Below are 14,892 nucleotides of genomic sequence, written 5' to 3'. Positions count from 1 at the left end.
GGTTGCCAGATCAGACGCAAAACCCATTGTTGACACTACCGTAAAACCTCAACACTAATCCCTGTGTCTCTCTCTCTCACCCACTCTCAGGTAAGTGTGGTTCTGTCCTACGGGTCGGTCCACTCCCAGGACTCATCAGGGCTGAGCGTGGACGCTGTCCAGCTGCACCTCTTCCACCTCATCACTGTGGCTCACATGGTCCAAATACTGCTCACTTCTGGCCCAGGTAAGGAGAGAGCGAACCCAATACCTGTGTGTGCGGGGTCTGCAAGAGTGTGAGTGTGTGTGCATGCTTACCAGACCGTTGGAAAGTTGTCTAAACACCGGTTAAGATCTTACCTTCTGGATAGTTGGAAGAGAGAGTCTTTGCAGTTCAACCACTGTCGTATGGTGTAGAGAAGGGAACAAACATGACATTCCGTGTGTCAACAGAGGAGGTGACCATGGAGCAGGAGAGCGGCGAGGCGGAGCGAGGGGAGGAGGAAGGCGCCTGCCGTCTCTACAACACCCTCAGAACACACGTGGGCAGGTGAGGTAACGCTGACCCTGTAGCCATGAAGCGTTCGGGGGGGGGGGGGGAAACTCCCCTGAAATACGCACTCGCCTATCATAATCCACCAAGCAGCCGGCTTTTCCCCGGCCTTCACACGTTGTGTTTAACCCATGCTGTGAGTGTGATTTTTATATTGTGTGTGTGATGACAGTTCCCTACCTGAGGTGGGCTCTGGTTGGCACCTGTGGCGTTGTGTGAAGACTGGCATCCTGCCCTACCTGCGAGGCGCGGCGCTGTTCTTCCACCACCTCAACGGAGTTCCTGCACCCCCAGAGCTGCATGGTCAATACGACGCACCAACACACTCGCTCTCTTTTACTCCTCTTGGAACACCTACGCGGTACCAAGCAGAGCCATGCGGGTGTTGATGTTCTCTCGGTGTGTGTGTCTCCTAGCTCTGTGTCCTGGTCAGTGGGAGGTGCTGTGCGGATACCTCAGTCTGCCCTCCAACCTGCTGCAGCTCTTCCACAGTCAACAGGAGCTACTGGAGCCCTTACTGCATGGGTAAGAGGCTCTCTCACACACTCACACTCCCACTCACCGGTAACCTGTCTTTTCTCCTCTTGTATCTTCTGATTGGTTCAGAAGTGCCAGCTACATGACTGAACGATGTAGTGCTCAGGTTTATTTGATCCTATTGCTCTCAACCAATGACGTCGTACAATATAAAAGTAAAAAGATGAGACCCAATTATATGGACAGTGCATCATTAATAAGTCATAAACAACAAATCGGCACACCGCTAAATCAATAAATATGCATATCAAGTGTCTTTAGTGGCTAGTGTCATTGTCACACAATGCGATGGAGAGAGGGGGGAGGAGTAACACCTTTTGGAGTGAAGTTTGTCTTGCATTTTGTCCTCCTGTCCTGTAGGTGGTGCACTCACCCAGGTGTACAGCAGACCCTTCAGGGAGGTGGTGTTCTTGTGAGGTCAGTCCTGCTATTTTACTGTCTGATATGATGGGGGATGGGGGGGGTGTATTCTAACGAAGGCTGAAACATCAAGCTTTTTACCTTTGCTCAAATAAAAGGTGGCAGATAGCTTAGCGGTTAAGAGCGTTGGACCAGTAACCGAAATGTTGCTAGTTTGAATCCCCAAACTGACTAGGTGAAACATCTGTCATTGTGCACTTTAACCCTAATTGGGCCTGTAAGTCGGTCTGGATAACAGTGGTAAATTACTAAAATATAAAACATTGAGTTGGAATGGTGAGCAAGCGTTCAGCCTTTTCAATTATATTTATATGTTGGGTTGCGCCTCGACTCGCCACTTCTTTCCATTCCTGATATGAGAGGGGGGGACTCTGATTACTTAGGTTGGATATTGGTATAAATGATTGTGTGGTCCAGAGTGGTGTTAGAACAATACAGTTCAAGTCGTTGTTGATGCTGTCAAGAGCTCTCGGGCTGACCAATCCTCCCTTTGTCCAGTTTTCCTCGGGAGTCCAACAGCCTGATTGACCTCCCGGATGACTACAGTGCCCTCATAAACCAAGCCTCCAGCTTCACGTGAGTACCCGAAGAACAACTGTCCGCTGGTAATTCAAAAGATGTCACGACACAACACAGGCTTACAAAATGACAATCGGGAGCGATTGGATCTCGTTGCGCTCCTCACTGTCCTATACAACAGGGTTTCCCAAACTGGTCCCCCCCCCCCCCCCCCCCCCGGTGCACATGTTGGTTTTTGCCTTAGCACTACACAGCTGATTCAAATAACCAACTCATCAAGCTTTGATTATTTTAATCAGCTGTGTAGTGCTAGGGCAAAAACCAACACTTGCACCGGGGGGGTCCAGTTTGGGAAACCCTGCTATAGAAAATGTGAGTAAATATGTGTTTATGCCCTCCTCTCTCTCCCCCCAGGTGCCCTAAGTCGGGTGGGGATAAGTCCCGTGCGCCCACCCTGTGCCTGGTGTGTGGTTCCATGCTGTGTTCTCAGAGCTACTGCTGCCAGACAGAGCTGGAGGGAGAGGACGTGGGAGCCTGCACTGCTCACACCTTCGCCTGCGGAGCCGGAGTAGGCATCTTCCTCAGGTACAGACCTGACCTTGGGCGTGTGTGTGCCTTCGTTCATAAGTGTGCAAGTCTAATGCTTTCCCTTCTGTTGCAGAGTGAGAGAGAGCCAGGTTCTGTTCCTGGCTGGTAAAACTAAGGGCTGTTTCTACGCTCCTCCATACCTGGATGACTATGGAGAGACGGACCAGGGCCTAAGGTGAACGACCCTGCACATTCACTCGTTACAGTAGAGTAGTGGTTCTCGAAATGGCTTCTCGAAAGGTTGGAACAAACACCTGCGCTCACTAGTCTCCCAGATTCAACTTTGAGACCCATTGCTGTACATGTTATTGGTCTGTGCTGAAAGATGCCTTAGTAGTGTCATTGCGGGTATTTTAAAGCAGTTTATGTCTGTGTTTATCCAGGCGGGGGAACCCATTGCACCTGTGCCACGAGCGCTACCGCAAGATCCAGAAGCTGTGGCGCCAGCACAGCATCACAGAGGAGATTGGCCATGCCCAGGAAGCCAACCAAACCCTGGTTGGCATCGACTGGCAGCACCTGTGATGTCTTAGGTCACATCTACCGGAGTCAGACACACCCCTTCTCCAAACCGAAGGGGGGAGCACGGCACATGGGGGTGCGGAATGGTTGTCAAGGCAACACAGCCTCACCTCTTTTGCTCCTCCATCCCGATTGGAGAAGGGGTGAGTGTCGCCCCCCCTCCCGTCTGAGAGTGGATGAATGCATGTAGGTTTTTCTCCTTTTGTTTTTGCTGTTTCTCCCTGGAAAGAATGTTCCTCTATTTTCTTTGTAATTTAATATTAAAAAGTGTATATATATACACATCGCTCTCAAGCATATAGCCGACGCATCGGGCACCCATGGACTGGCTCGGGTGTAACATGAATACTCAGAGTATAACTTCTTTATAGGAATGTTATTTAATTTCTGCCTATTCAAATACCATTAAATTATTTCTAAGGTAGATGGCTGACGTATTGGTTTATTTACAGTTGGATTTGCTTCGATGCTAAACATTTTTGACTAAGCACCAGGTTTTCCTTCTTGCTCTTGGTCAGCCAGTGACTGCTCATTTCAGACTTTGGGACACAATCTCATCAGATAGGTGAGGTCAGATTGTGCCCCTTACCAGTATTGGGATCCATTCTATTTAAATTTCAACCTAAGAGCTGAAAAATCCTTTGAAAAATCCTATTGAAAATAAATGGTGCTTTTCAGCTTTCGATTTGGAATTTCAATTAACGTCCTGAAATGTATTCACCCCCCCCATTAGTTACTTTCTCCAGTCTGATGGACACCCAAATACACAGTACTCAGAGAATACAAGCCAATGTAAGGAAGTGCGGTAACACACTGGTGTGAATGTTTGTGTTTCTGTGTTTTACTCCTGAGTGCCCGTGTTCTGGTTTTTAAATGTGTCAGGGTGTGTTAGGTCTTTTTGCAGGTTTTGAATGTATCCAGACTGTGCTTTTTTGTTTTTTAACCCTATTTAAATGAACCCTTTAACCCACAGATATGAGCCTTTTAAGGAAAGGCTGTCCCTTCCTTTTTTGCTAATGTGTGCGTGTGTGATTGGTTGTAGTCAATTTTATCTGATGTGCATTGATGGGGTTTGTTTTGGTAATTGTTTTTGTATTGTACCTTTTTTTAAATGTTCAGAAGAAGAAAAATGTCTGTATGAGAAGAGAATGCAGAAACATATCCCTCGACCTGTTTTTTTAAATATATGGACCAGTTGGTTTGCCTGACCCGACCTGGAACAAAACTCCATCTTAGTTATCCTTTTTTTGGTCAGGTAAAAGTCTTAGCCCTCATAAGGTTGCCTCTGGACTGTACCATTTTTCCACAGCTATGGCTGGGTGGTCTGACGCATTGGGTCAAATATCGTCCTTAAGGCTTTGAAACAGAATAGATTAGTCAGGCTCGCAAGGCACTTTAGAGGAACGAACACACACACACACACTGCTCTTTGATGCAGGTTCTCTCTGATGCTGGGACCTGAAGCTCTATATTCTTCATCCCATCACTCCGTTGGCATGTTTTCCTGGTAACCACCCCCACCCCATTCTTTGACACGCTCCCAATATTGAGGCTGTATTATTATCGTGTCAGACTTGTTAATATGTGAATTACTGTATAAATGAGTACATTGTACTATATTGTAAAAGAATACCAAAATAAATCAAAAGGAAGAGGAAGGCCTGAGTGTTGTCTATTTGTGGGCTTTGGATTAGATACTAGATATGATGATACTTGTTTTTGCAATAGTGAATCGATTCAATGGCTTACGAATCTTGGAATCGTGATATTTGGTTGTGTTCATTTAACAGTTAAATTACATGCAACGACAAATGCATTCTGACAGTAAATGCATTAATCAGGCAAAAAGTGTTCTTCCTGGCCCCAGTCTTTTGGGGGCTCTAAGTGAAATTCTGTTGGGAGGGGGCCCACCTACGAGGAAAACATTTAATGGCCCCCCTCTTAACAGAGAGGTGTTATAGTGTTTGCCATGGTGCATAGAGAATTTTATTTTAGCAGTTTTACAGCAAATGTCCTGCCATGTTATTATATCTGAGTGAGAGTGACTAACAAAATCCATTCCGAATACATGTGACATGTATCGGGATATGATTTGTGTCATGAGGCCAATACCCAGCCTTATTACGAAGACCCTACTGGGATTAGTGTGTGTGAGAGACACCTATGTAATATCAATATCCCTATTGCTGTGAGAAGCGCTTGTCTCAGTTCGGTCAGGGCCTCCCAGCATGACCACCATGGAGACAGGCCATGAGAATACGGTGGATTGTGCTGCGTTCAAGTGCTAGTCGGAACTAGGAAACTTGGATATTTCCCGACTTGCTTACTGGTCGTAGTTCTACACGTGCCACGTTCAACGAATCAGAAAGTCGAAGTGAGTTTCCTAGTTCCGACTAGCATCTGAACACGGCATTAGGCTCCCAAGGCCCAGCTGGAGAAAGAGCTGATGGTGTAATGAGAACACTTAACCGGTTAACCAGGTATACAACGAAGCTGAGGCTAAAGAAGTGTGCTCTTCACGGATGAATCCCGGTTTCAACTGTACCGGGCAGATGGCAGACAGCTTCTTGATATGTAACACCTGTCAGGTAGATGGATCATCTTGGCAAAGGAGAAAAGCCCACTAACAGGGATGTAAATAAAATTGGAGAGAGAAGCTTTTTGTACGTATAGAACATTTCTGTGGTCTTTTATTTCAGTTCATGAAGCCTGGGACCAAAACTTACATGTGTTATTTTTTTCAGTATACATTTCTATTCTTATGAAAAGGTAAATCATATGGTTTCCTTGGTTAATTTACATAGTGTGTATATATAAGATCAATGAAATGAACCCATTCTCGTTCATAGCCACTAGTCTGGGGATGAGATTAAAGGGTGACTGCACTTCCTGATTTAGCCTTGTTTTAGATTTGGTTCATTAAGAAATGCTAGTAGCCATGACTGTATTCAGACGTAAGTTGGTTTTGGGTGTGGTTTGATGTGAGTGTCTCTTGTTTGCAGGTGGGAAGGAGTTATTAGCCAATTAGCTTCAGCCAGCTGTGAATGTTGGTTTGACTTTGGGTAGTCTATCAATATTTTCATGTTGCACATCTTTTATTTAAATGCTCCGAATTGATGATTACTTGGATGCTGCCAGATGAGGGCAGGATGAAAATAAACCCAACACACAGAATTGTTACGATATACCCTTCGTTCCGTGACGTACCATTTTTTTCATACTGACTTTGACCTAAATTATCCTATTTACACTTTGTAGTCCATTTCGACACTATAATAAGTGTTTCTGACTGACATCGATGCCACATGGGACATTTTCAAAAGGAGAAGTAGCTTTTTCTTTAAAACTAACCAAAACATCTTCACACTTACCCCCCCAATCGTCCTTACCTAAACCATGTAAACATTGGACAATAAATTGTGCCTTCCTGTATTATACTTATGCTAAAATGTTTAATCTATTCTACTGAGCCATTTACTTTGTTTGTATTCTTATCTTTTATTATTGTCGAGAAAGAACCTGCAAGTATGCATTTCATTGGACGGTGTATACCATGTATCCTGTACTAATAAAACTCCTGTGATAAATGTGCATCACTGTTTCCTAGTTTTTTTTTTGTTTTTTTTTGCACCATCATTAGCTGTAACGTTCTGGCACTGGACACATATCCAGGCGTCCTGAGGATTTGAGAACATAATTGGGTTGTATCCTGCAGGAGGGAGGTGGGGTTGCCCCGTCCCATCCGGCCCAAGATGCTTTGGGCATCTCCCTGCGTTAGAGGCACCTGTCCTTGCCATCACCTGACGGGGCTAAGCTGCACATCAAAGCCTCTTACTGCTCTTATCTCCTCATCTGCTGTCTATGTGCTTTAGGGTTATTATTCCAGATGACAGATGTCCCTGTTACCCCCCACTACCACTCACGTATACAAGTGTCTTTACTGTTACCTGCTCAACTGAACCCACCTCTCAGATAAGGATACCGCCGATCATAGCTTAGTTGGACACATTGAGGTATAGGTAAGCCTATGTATCCTTTCAATTGTCTTGGCAAAATGTACCTCAACCTTTCAATATGAATTATCCAACACTTAAACTGATTTAAGCTTTATTTAACCAGGAAGTGCCTTTGAAGTCAGAAGACCTCTTTCACAATTGAGACCTGATAACTACAGATTAATTATTAGATAACATGTTTGTTTTCTAGCATGGATTCCATAGATTTCCTATCTTCTGAGGGTGGCCCAGTTAAAGTGACTCTAGTCACCTGTTTGTCCTGGAACAGGACTGAGGACTGGATCCCCGCTGAGTGGAATCCACACATTCCTGCTGATCTCATCAAGTAAAGCCTCCTCCTGGGTTCTTTACATGTACTGTACCCTCATCTGCTGTGAACCTCCGGCTCTCCTTAACTCCTTATTCACCATGTCCATGCAGCCGACAATCTGCATTTCTCCCCTCATTCTTTCACTCATTCTCTGCTAGCTTCATGATTAGTTGAAATAAGGCTGAGGACCTCAACAAGAGAGGTTGTGTACGGCAATACCTTGTGTATTATGAAAAATACTGTATGAATGTACAGACAATCTGCCTGTCATAGGCATATTCTGTAAGTGTGGAATATCAATTTAGAAATGACCCATGTCAGACAAAACCCTATGGACAAAACAGACAATCATACTCTTGTTCTCATTATATATCTTTATCGTACACAGTGGAGCTGCTAAATTCTCCAGCCAACCCACAAGACGGACAGTTTTGCTGATCAAAATCCAAATTTACAGAAAATATTAACTCTCAATATTACAAAGGAAGAAAAATGGTCACACAGAAAGTACAAATATTACAACTGATAAGACTTTTTGTGTCCACGGAAAACTGACCCGTATCTCTATGTACTCACACGCTGATTTAAACTGCCGATCGGATCATATTTCGCTCTCCAAAAAGTACAGAACATTCTTCTTCTAAGTTCTCCCAGCACTTCATCTGGCCACTCAGCCCACTGTATCCCCTCAGAGGAGTACAAAACCAGAGTTAAAACCGCATCGTACACGAAGCAGACATATAACCCGATAGCAACACTGATACATAACAAATGAATGTAAAAGTGTGTGTTGTATAGGTGTGAATGCATATGGCCCTGCACTGCTAGGACCTGTATGGGGACACTGTGACAGGGGGCTGGGACAGCCAGGACCCCAGTTCCGCAGCTACCCAATTTAAGCTGCCATAAGGGGACATTTGACCGGGTTGCATTGGACACTGGTAATGTTGAGTTTTGGAGTCAGTCGAATTGAGCAGACTAAATTACTTCACAGAACTACATATATATTTGTGTGGCTGTCAGGTTACATGTCCACGCAACACAAGTTGTGGAGTGTAACAAGGACATAGGAGTAAAACTATTAGATATGAGCATAGAGAAACTGTATTAGGCTTGATGGTCTCAGGGTCTGCCCATCATTCTTCATGGAGAGGATTGCCAGGCAGGGGAGGAGATAATTATTCATTAATTACATTTTCTTCCTATTCACAAGCCCAAATTCATGTATACTGTACAGATGTTTTGACAACCCAAATATATTTTTCATTATTTAAAAAAATAAATTGAATGATTAACATATATACATAATTATTATGGACAGGATATACATTCACATTTTTGAGTTTGGTTCTTACTTCATCTGAGCAGTTGGTTAAGTTCTTCACTTTTCAAAGGGTGTGTGCATGTGTGTCCATGTTTGTGTCTGTGTGTGTATCTTTGTGTACGCATTTGTTTGAGTGTGTTTACATTTGTTTGAGTGTGTGTCCGTTGTTTCACTGAGAAGATCGCTCTCCTCTCACTCCTCTTTCTCTTTGAGCTCCCATCGATAGGACAAGCCTCAATCCCTTTAGGTGGGACTCTCTCAACTCACAGTGGCCACCGCCTCCTCCCCCTCCCCCACCTGGTTCCCTGCACCGGCCAGACCCTTGATCTTTGCTATGAAGTCTGCCACAGTCTCCTTCACACTCTTCTCCAGGAGCCAGCCCTCGCTCTCACTCTCCGGGTTCTCTGGGTCTGCCATGGTCTCCAGAGAAGTGGTCAGGTACTGTAAGCCCACCATCACTCCTGCCTGAGGACCACACAAACAAGATATGTACATCACTGACAGAGTCTCTATACAGACACACTGCAATTAAACAATCTGTATGGCCTCTGAACCACCAGAGATCTCTGCTATCCATTCTTTTTTGGATTTAGAAAACAGTGATTCTAAATCTATTAAATCACTGATCCAAATCAAATGGATTTATAGTCACTAAGGCTTGGCTTTTAGATCAAATCTCCCATTGATGTCAATTGGACATCAATTGACATCAATCAATTGACACAGATCTCACATTTGGATTTGGTCCAAACTGACAATTTAGTGTTGTTGTTTTGACCCAGATAGCAGCCCAGTTAGTGCTCAGTCTGTAAGTTAGCACAGTGAGATCCTGCTTCCAGGAAGGCTACTTGTTGCACTTTGCTCTGCCCAGATTAACCCCTCTAAGAAACGCTGAGCCTCCCTCACCGCCTATACCACCCCCACATGACGCAATCCCTCACCCTTTCAGTCCCAAGACTCCTTTAGCTGTCGTTATGGGCTATAATCTGCCCAGGGTAGTTTTCCCCACGGTCAGTTTATAACTCAGTGAATATAGGGAGGTTTGAAAAAAAAATAAAAGAGTCACTCAAATAGTCACTCTTTCAATGGAAAAAGAGTTTATAATCAGATTTCATTTCAAACAGAGAAATATGGTAATATGGAAATATGGTAATAAAAAAGGTAAGGTAGACCTATTTATTGGTGGGTGGATGGATGCGTGGCATTCATGCTCATTCATCTGTGTATCATAGATCAGACACTGGAGCTCTACTTGAGATTTTCAACACCTCAGCCTTTTGGAAAGTCAGTTAGATGGAAGTCAAGTCGAGCCAAGTGAGTGCTAAGACCAACCAAGGAAATGGCATGTGTTAGTGCCTGCTTGCCAGAAGGGCAAAGGTACAGTGATCGTTGGCTTGTTGTGTGCCACGTGTTCTCTCAAAGTCAAAGGCAGGAGGGTTGGCATGTGTGCCCAATGAACTGGTCAGCTGTGGCCAACTTGGAACAGCTGGACCTTTCCTAATAAAACTCACTGAGCTAGATACTTAGAAATGCCTGTCGTCTTCCACAATGGGAAACATATGAAAAGCCTTATTTTCAAATCCTCTTCTCCTCAGCACTGGGCCTAGCCCTGCCCTGCTACTTACCTACACATGCCTTTTAAGACGGTAATTGAATCAAATCGGCAGCTAATCAATTACTTTTCAGTCTTGCGTGGGAGGTCGCATCAATTGATCTTTAGCGTTTGTAGCTAGCTACCCTCTGAAGTGAAGGACATTGACAGGACCTCCCGAAAATACCCCTAGCCATTTCCCTTTCAGTTCCGTATTCTTCTCTTTCTCACCTCCAGTATGATGTACAGTAGCATCAGGCCCCCGATGCTGTTCATCATGCCTCCGTAGTAGGCGACCAGGGACTCGCGGCAGCCCCGGGTCCAGATGTTGAGCTCCTCAGTGTGGTGGTCGTAGTCATAGTGGGCTGAGTTGTTGGTCAGTTGGTGCTGGATGCAGGGTCTGGGGGAGCCGGGGTTGCAGCAGCTGAACGGTACACTCTCCATCAGAAACTTCCCCTCCACGTTGCTCAGGACACGGCTGTGGAAAGGCCAAGAGAGACACGTCAGATCCGTCCCAAGTAATGCCAGCCATGTGACACAAAGTATGGCATTCGAGTGACGGGTGTATGCCAGTTGCCGTAACACAGACATATGAGGCGTGGATATTTAAATGATGTAAGGGGCAGTGATTATAAAAACGGTGAACCCATGAGCCTGGGGTTACAAATGAGTAAACAAATGAACGGCTCACATGGTAAAGTATGTGATCGTAACTGGCCACATGTCGAGTGTCAGTTTAGACTAACTGTATGAGTAAATCATCAATCAGTGTTTGGCAGGTGTATCATATAGAGGCCTTGGCTGAATTTCTGTTGACAGGAGAAAAGTGGGTGGGTCTTCTGGCTAATATTGACAGGTGTTGAGTTTAAACCGGGTTCATGAGGATCCTCTTGATGTGATCGTTCGTGCGTGAGAGAGACAGCCGATATCTCTTGAGTAAATTAACATTAAACATGATTGCATGAAGCACAGTCAATTGCACTGTACATGCACACACGTATACATACGTACATGAACTTACTCTAATGCATTTGAACATGCACGCTGTTACACATGTACTATCCACACATTGCCATCCGCTTCCAATTATATTCTCTCAATGTCCAAATTATCCTGAAGAATCTCAAATAGTTGTGTAGCTCAACGAAGTTACTTAGTTGATTTGGCGTGAAGCGCAAAAAATCTAATAGGTAGCATTGACTTGCATTGGATTTGTGCCACAAATGCTAAAAAGTTAGCACTTAAAACAGTGGCCAGGTAAACAAAACCAAAGCTTGGATTGCTGTCATCCTTTGTGCTTAGACTGCTTACAGAGTAAGGAAACCAATGTGACATGTTGTAATCTGGGTGAACTATCTCTTTAATCAATGCCTTAAAATCAGAATCTAAATAGACTAATTATAGTATCAGTTGCCACCAGGGCACAATATTAGGGAGAGAGGGGGGTAGTGTGTTTGCGTCAGTCTATTAGTGACAGTTAACTGCTGTTTTATTATGATTTAGGGGGACAGTAAGCTGTGAAGGACGTGGAATTTAGATCCATGGAGATGATCTACTTATCACATGGCACATGAACCTGACTTCACTTACACTGGTATCCTGTCCTCGCCCCCTTTAAGGTACACCTTGAAAAAGGTTAAGGTACACCCCTCCGCTCCCCCCAAAAACTCCGCCCATTTCATAAATAGAGCATTTTGTCCCAATAAAAGTATTGATTTCTAAATGTAGCAAATAACTGAAAGTAGACGACTAACTAAACTACTTGTTTTGTATGTATGTTTTACATGAACTAAGTTGTCACTACCACACACAAGCAAAAGCATATGCTACCTTGGCCCATTCTCTATCTCAAGCTTCCTGCACAAGATCACAAGAGATCATGTGGGTAAAGATGGAGACTATGGGCAGGAGTGGGGAAAGCTATTATGTAGCAGCAATGTCAAATATGTTTCCTAAGACTTAGCGTGGATTAAACAAACAGTTTCTTTCCTAAAATAGCCTTTTTTTCTCTCAATTGAAAGACTAAAGGCAGCTTATGAGGCCAAGGAGATTTGGTGGAAAGGTAGAGTTATCTGTTCTGGCTGACACCCCAAGAGACGGTCAACTTTTACTGTACATGGTGCTTTTTGGCCTTCTGGGTACCCTAATCAACCCAACATTGCTCTCACTCAGCTACGGATTCTAGTACTCACTCTTTGACTTCATCGTTGCTGAAGTCCAGATAGCGGTTGCTGATCCACTGGACCTCGAACCAATCCCTATAGTTGTTGTTGCCACAGCAGCGGAACTCGATCTGGGTCATGTCCAGCGTCCTCTTCATGAAGCAGCGTCCAGGTGTATCCGTATCCTTGTAGAATTTGATCCCATTCTTCAGACCCTCGGCCAGGGCGAAGTACAGCTGGAACTGCATGCAGAAGCACAGCAGAGCTGTGAAGAACAGGAGGATGTTGAAAGCGAAGCAGCCCATCAGGTAGCCCTTGACCATGGGCTTCCACTTGGCGAACTTCATAGCATCCAGAGAGTCGTGGCACACTTTGCCGCCAAAAACATTGAGCCCGCAAGCAGCTAGGCCTACTAGGATCAACAGGTTGGGCACAAAATGGCTTTCGTTGTTGTTCATCATCTCACTCCTCTTCCGGAGCTCAATCTTAAAGAACAGCCCCAGGCTGAAGACCAGGATGCCGGTCATCACTGCCAGCCAGTACATGAGCCATAGGCCCTGGGCAAGCTTCACCCGCTTGGGCAAGTCAAACTTTACCTTCATCAATGCCATGCTTACCTCAGAGTGTATGCTATTCCCAAATCAAAACAGGATTTTTTTTTAAAGAAACTAATTTGAATTTACAAAAGATTCGAAACTAGTTTTTCAATGTTTTTTCTTATGTAACAGGTAAGGATTTCAGTTGACCTTAGGCAACTATGTTCCTGTGGAGAGTTTCAGTTGGAAAATTGTAATCCATTCCAGAAGGGAGCTGCAGAATGTGTTTTGGCAAGGGTTTCCCTCTTCATATCCATTTTGACCAACCTCAAATCAGGAAAGTCCATAGTGCTGGGTGGGCAGAGGAGCCTGCCACCCAAAATTCCACCCCAAAATATTCACATAAAATCCCTCAAAATGACAGGATGGTGGGCTACACAGCTATTCCGGGTGGATCTTTTTCCTGCAAAAGGAGGTAGCCAGGCGAGTAGCAGAGTGATCGAGCCACAAAGTTGCAGTACGTCATCCTAAACTCCGCTAATCAGCCCTGATCCCATTTGCAGCAGATGAGCCCTGGGCTCTAATCTCTTGTCTTACCATATAAATGATTTGTTGCTTAAGAGTCAACTTCCTCCATTACCTGCCTGTGCTGGGATGGGGAGACCAGAGACAGTCTTGCGGCCGCAGGAACCTCTAACCTGTCAAGTATGAACCATTGGGTGACAGCCTGGGTGGTGTTTTAAGAGTAAGACTGTACTGCCTAAAGTGTTTGCCAAAATAGCTACCTAATAAGGTCACAGCATAACATAATTTTGCCTCTTCACCAAACAGAATCTCTCATTTATTCCTTGCAAACAAGAACAAAGGATCCTCATTATCTCCTTGTGTTGTCAGGGTTTGGATTAAGGTTAAGGCAATGTATTATTACTTTCTTCCCTTCCTTTGAGGCTCTAAATTCAAAGTCTTAGTGCAGAGCAGAATGTAGCACAAAATGATCACCTAAAATGCTTTTTTTGTATTGTTGTAGCTTCACCATCTTTATTGTGGAGATAAATACAAATACACGTGCCTTTTCTCTGTTGGCTCCACATATCACTCTGAGGCACACCCTGTTCCAATTCTATAGTTGCTAATGTTTATAAGGGTCAATAAATATAACTGTTTAGAACATTAACTTTCATAGGACTTTCCATAAAATTGACAAATTGCTGGTGGCTAATGTAGTTTCCTTTTCCAGTGCAAAAATGTATAATTATATGTTTGGCTCAGAGACTTGGCGAAGTCTAACGCTTTATTTAGCCCAACCTTAATCCAATTTGTGGCCCACATTTGTTTTAGTATTTACTCTAGGCCTATCATTGTCTTAAAAGTATGAATAGGCCTAGGCATTTACAAAAGGCTTTGTTCCCCACCCGAACTACATCAACCTGGACTCACGGGTAGACGTAACATAGTAAATGTAATTCCGGGACACTCCAATTAGTATGAGATGTTTCGTATGGTATGTATTTTATTTGTGGATGTTCATCATCCATCTCGTATGATATGTTACAAATTCAAATGAGTATGATATGTTACAAATTGCAATTCGTACAATATGTTAAGAATTTTAAAAATGTATATTTTACGAATTCCAATTTGTTGTGGCTAATGTTAGCTAGGTGGCTAAGGCTAACGTTAGCTAGGCGACTAACTAACGTTAGCTAGGCGGCTAATGGTCAAGTTTAGGAGTTAAAAAGTAAAAAAAAAAAAAAAAAAAGGTTTAAAGGGTTAAGGTTAGGGGAAGGGTTAGCTAACATGCTAAGTAGTTGCAAAGTTGATCATTTGCTAAGATT

The 14,892-nt window shown here is 44.0% G+C and overlaps 2 protein-coding genes across 6 annotated transcripts in view; one reads left to right on the top strand and one right to left on the bottom strand.

The window, feature by feature from the left end:
* Positions 1-6,709, top strand: part of LOC139570743 (E3 ubiquitin-protein ligase UBR2-like) — a 45,358-nt gene extending 38,649 nt beyond the window's left edge. For all 5 annotated transcript variants that reach the window (XM_071392882.1, XM_071392880.1, XM_071392878.1 and 2 more), the window contains 9 exons: positions 91-226; positions 433-529; positions 705-835; positions 949-1,057; positions 1,430-1,486; positions 1,988-2,065; positions 2,423-2,593; positions 2,670-2,771; positions 2,980-6,709. In XM_071392882.1, coding sequence (XP_071248983.1) covers positions 91-226; positions 433-529; positions 705-835; positions 949-1,057; positions 1,430-1,486; positions 1,988-2,065; positions 2,423-2,593; positions 2,670-2,771; positions 2,980-3,121 — 1,023 coding nt within the window. In that variant the 3' untranslated portion in view covers positions 3,122-6,709. The remainder of the gene's footprint in view (positions 1-90; positions 227-432; positions 530-704; positions 836-948; positions 1,058-1,429; positions 1,487-1,987; positions 2,066-2,422; positions 2,594-2,669; positions 2,772-2,979) is intronic.
* Positions 6,710-7,809: 1,100 nt separating this feature from the next.
* On the bottom strand, positions 7,810-13,898 carry LOC139570742 (peripherin-2-like). Its single transcript, XM_071392877.1, has 3 exons — positions 12,552-13,898; positions 10,591-10,837; positions 7,810-9,233 (listed from the first exon to the last, which is right to left on the bottom strand). Exons 1-3 carry the CDS (start codon positions 13,130-13,132, stop codon positions 9,027-9,029), a joined length of 1,035 nt encoding a protein of 344 aa, XP_071248978.1. The 5' UTR covers positions 13,133-13,898; the 3' UTR covers positions 7,810-9,026.
* Positions 13,899-14,892: the final 994 nt, after the last annotated feature.

Source organism: Salvelinus alpinus, chromosome 3, assembly GCF_045679555.1.
Source record: "Salvelinus alpinus chromosome 3, SLU_Salpinus.1, whole genome shotgun sequence".
Lineage (NCBI taxonomy): Eukaryota > Metazoa > Chordata > Actinopteri > Salmoniformes > Salmonidae > Salvelinus > Salvelinus alpinus.
This window is presented reverse-complemented; position numbering and strand designations above follow the sequence as displayed.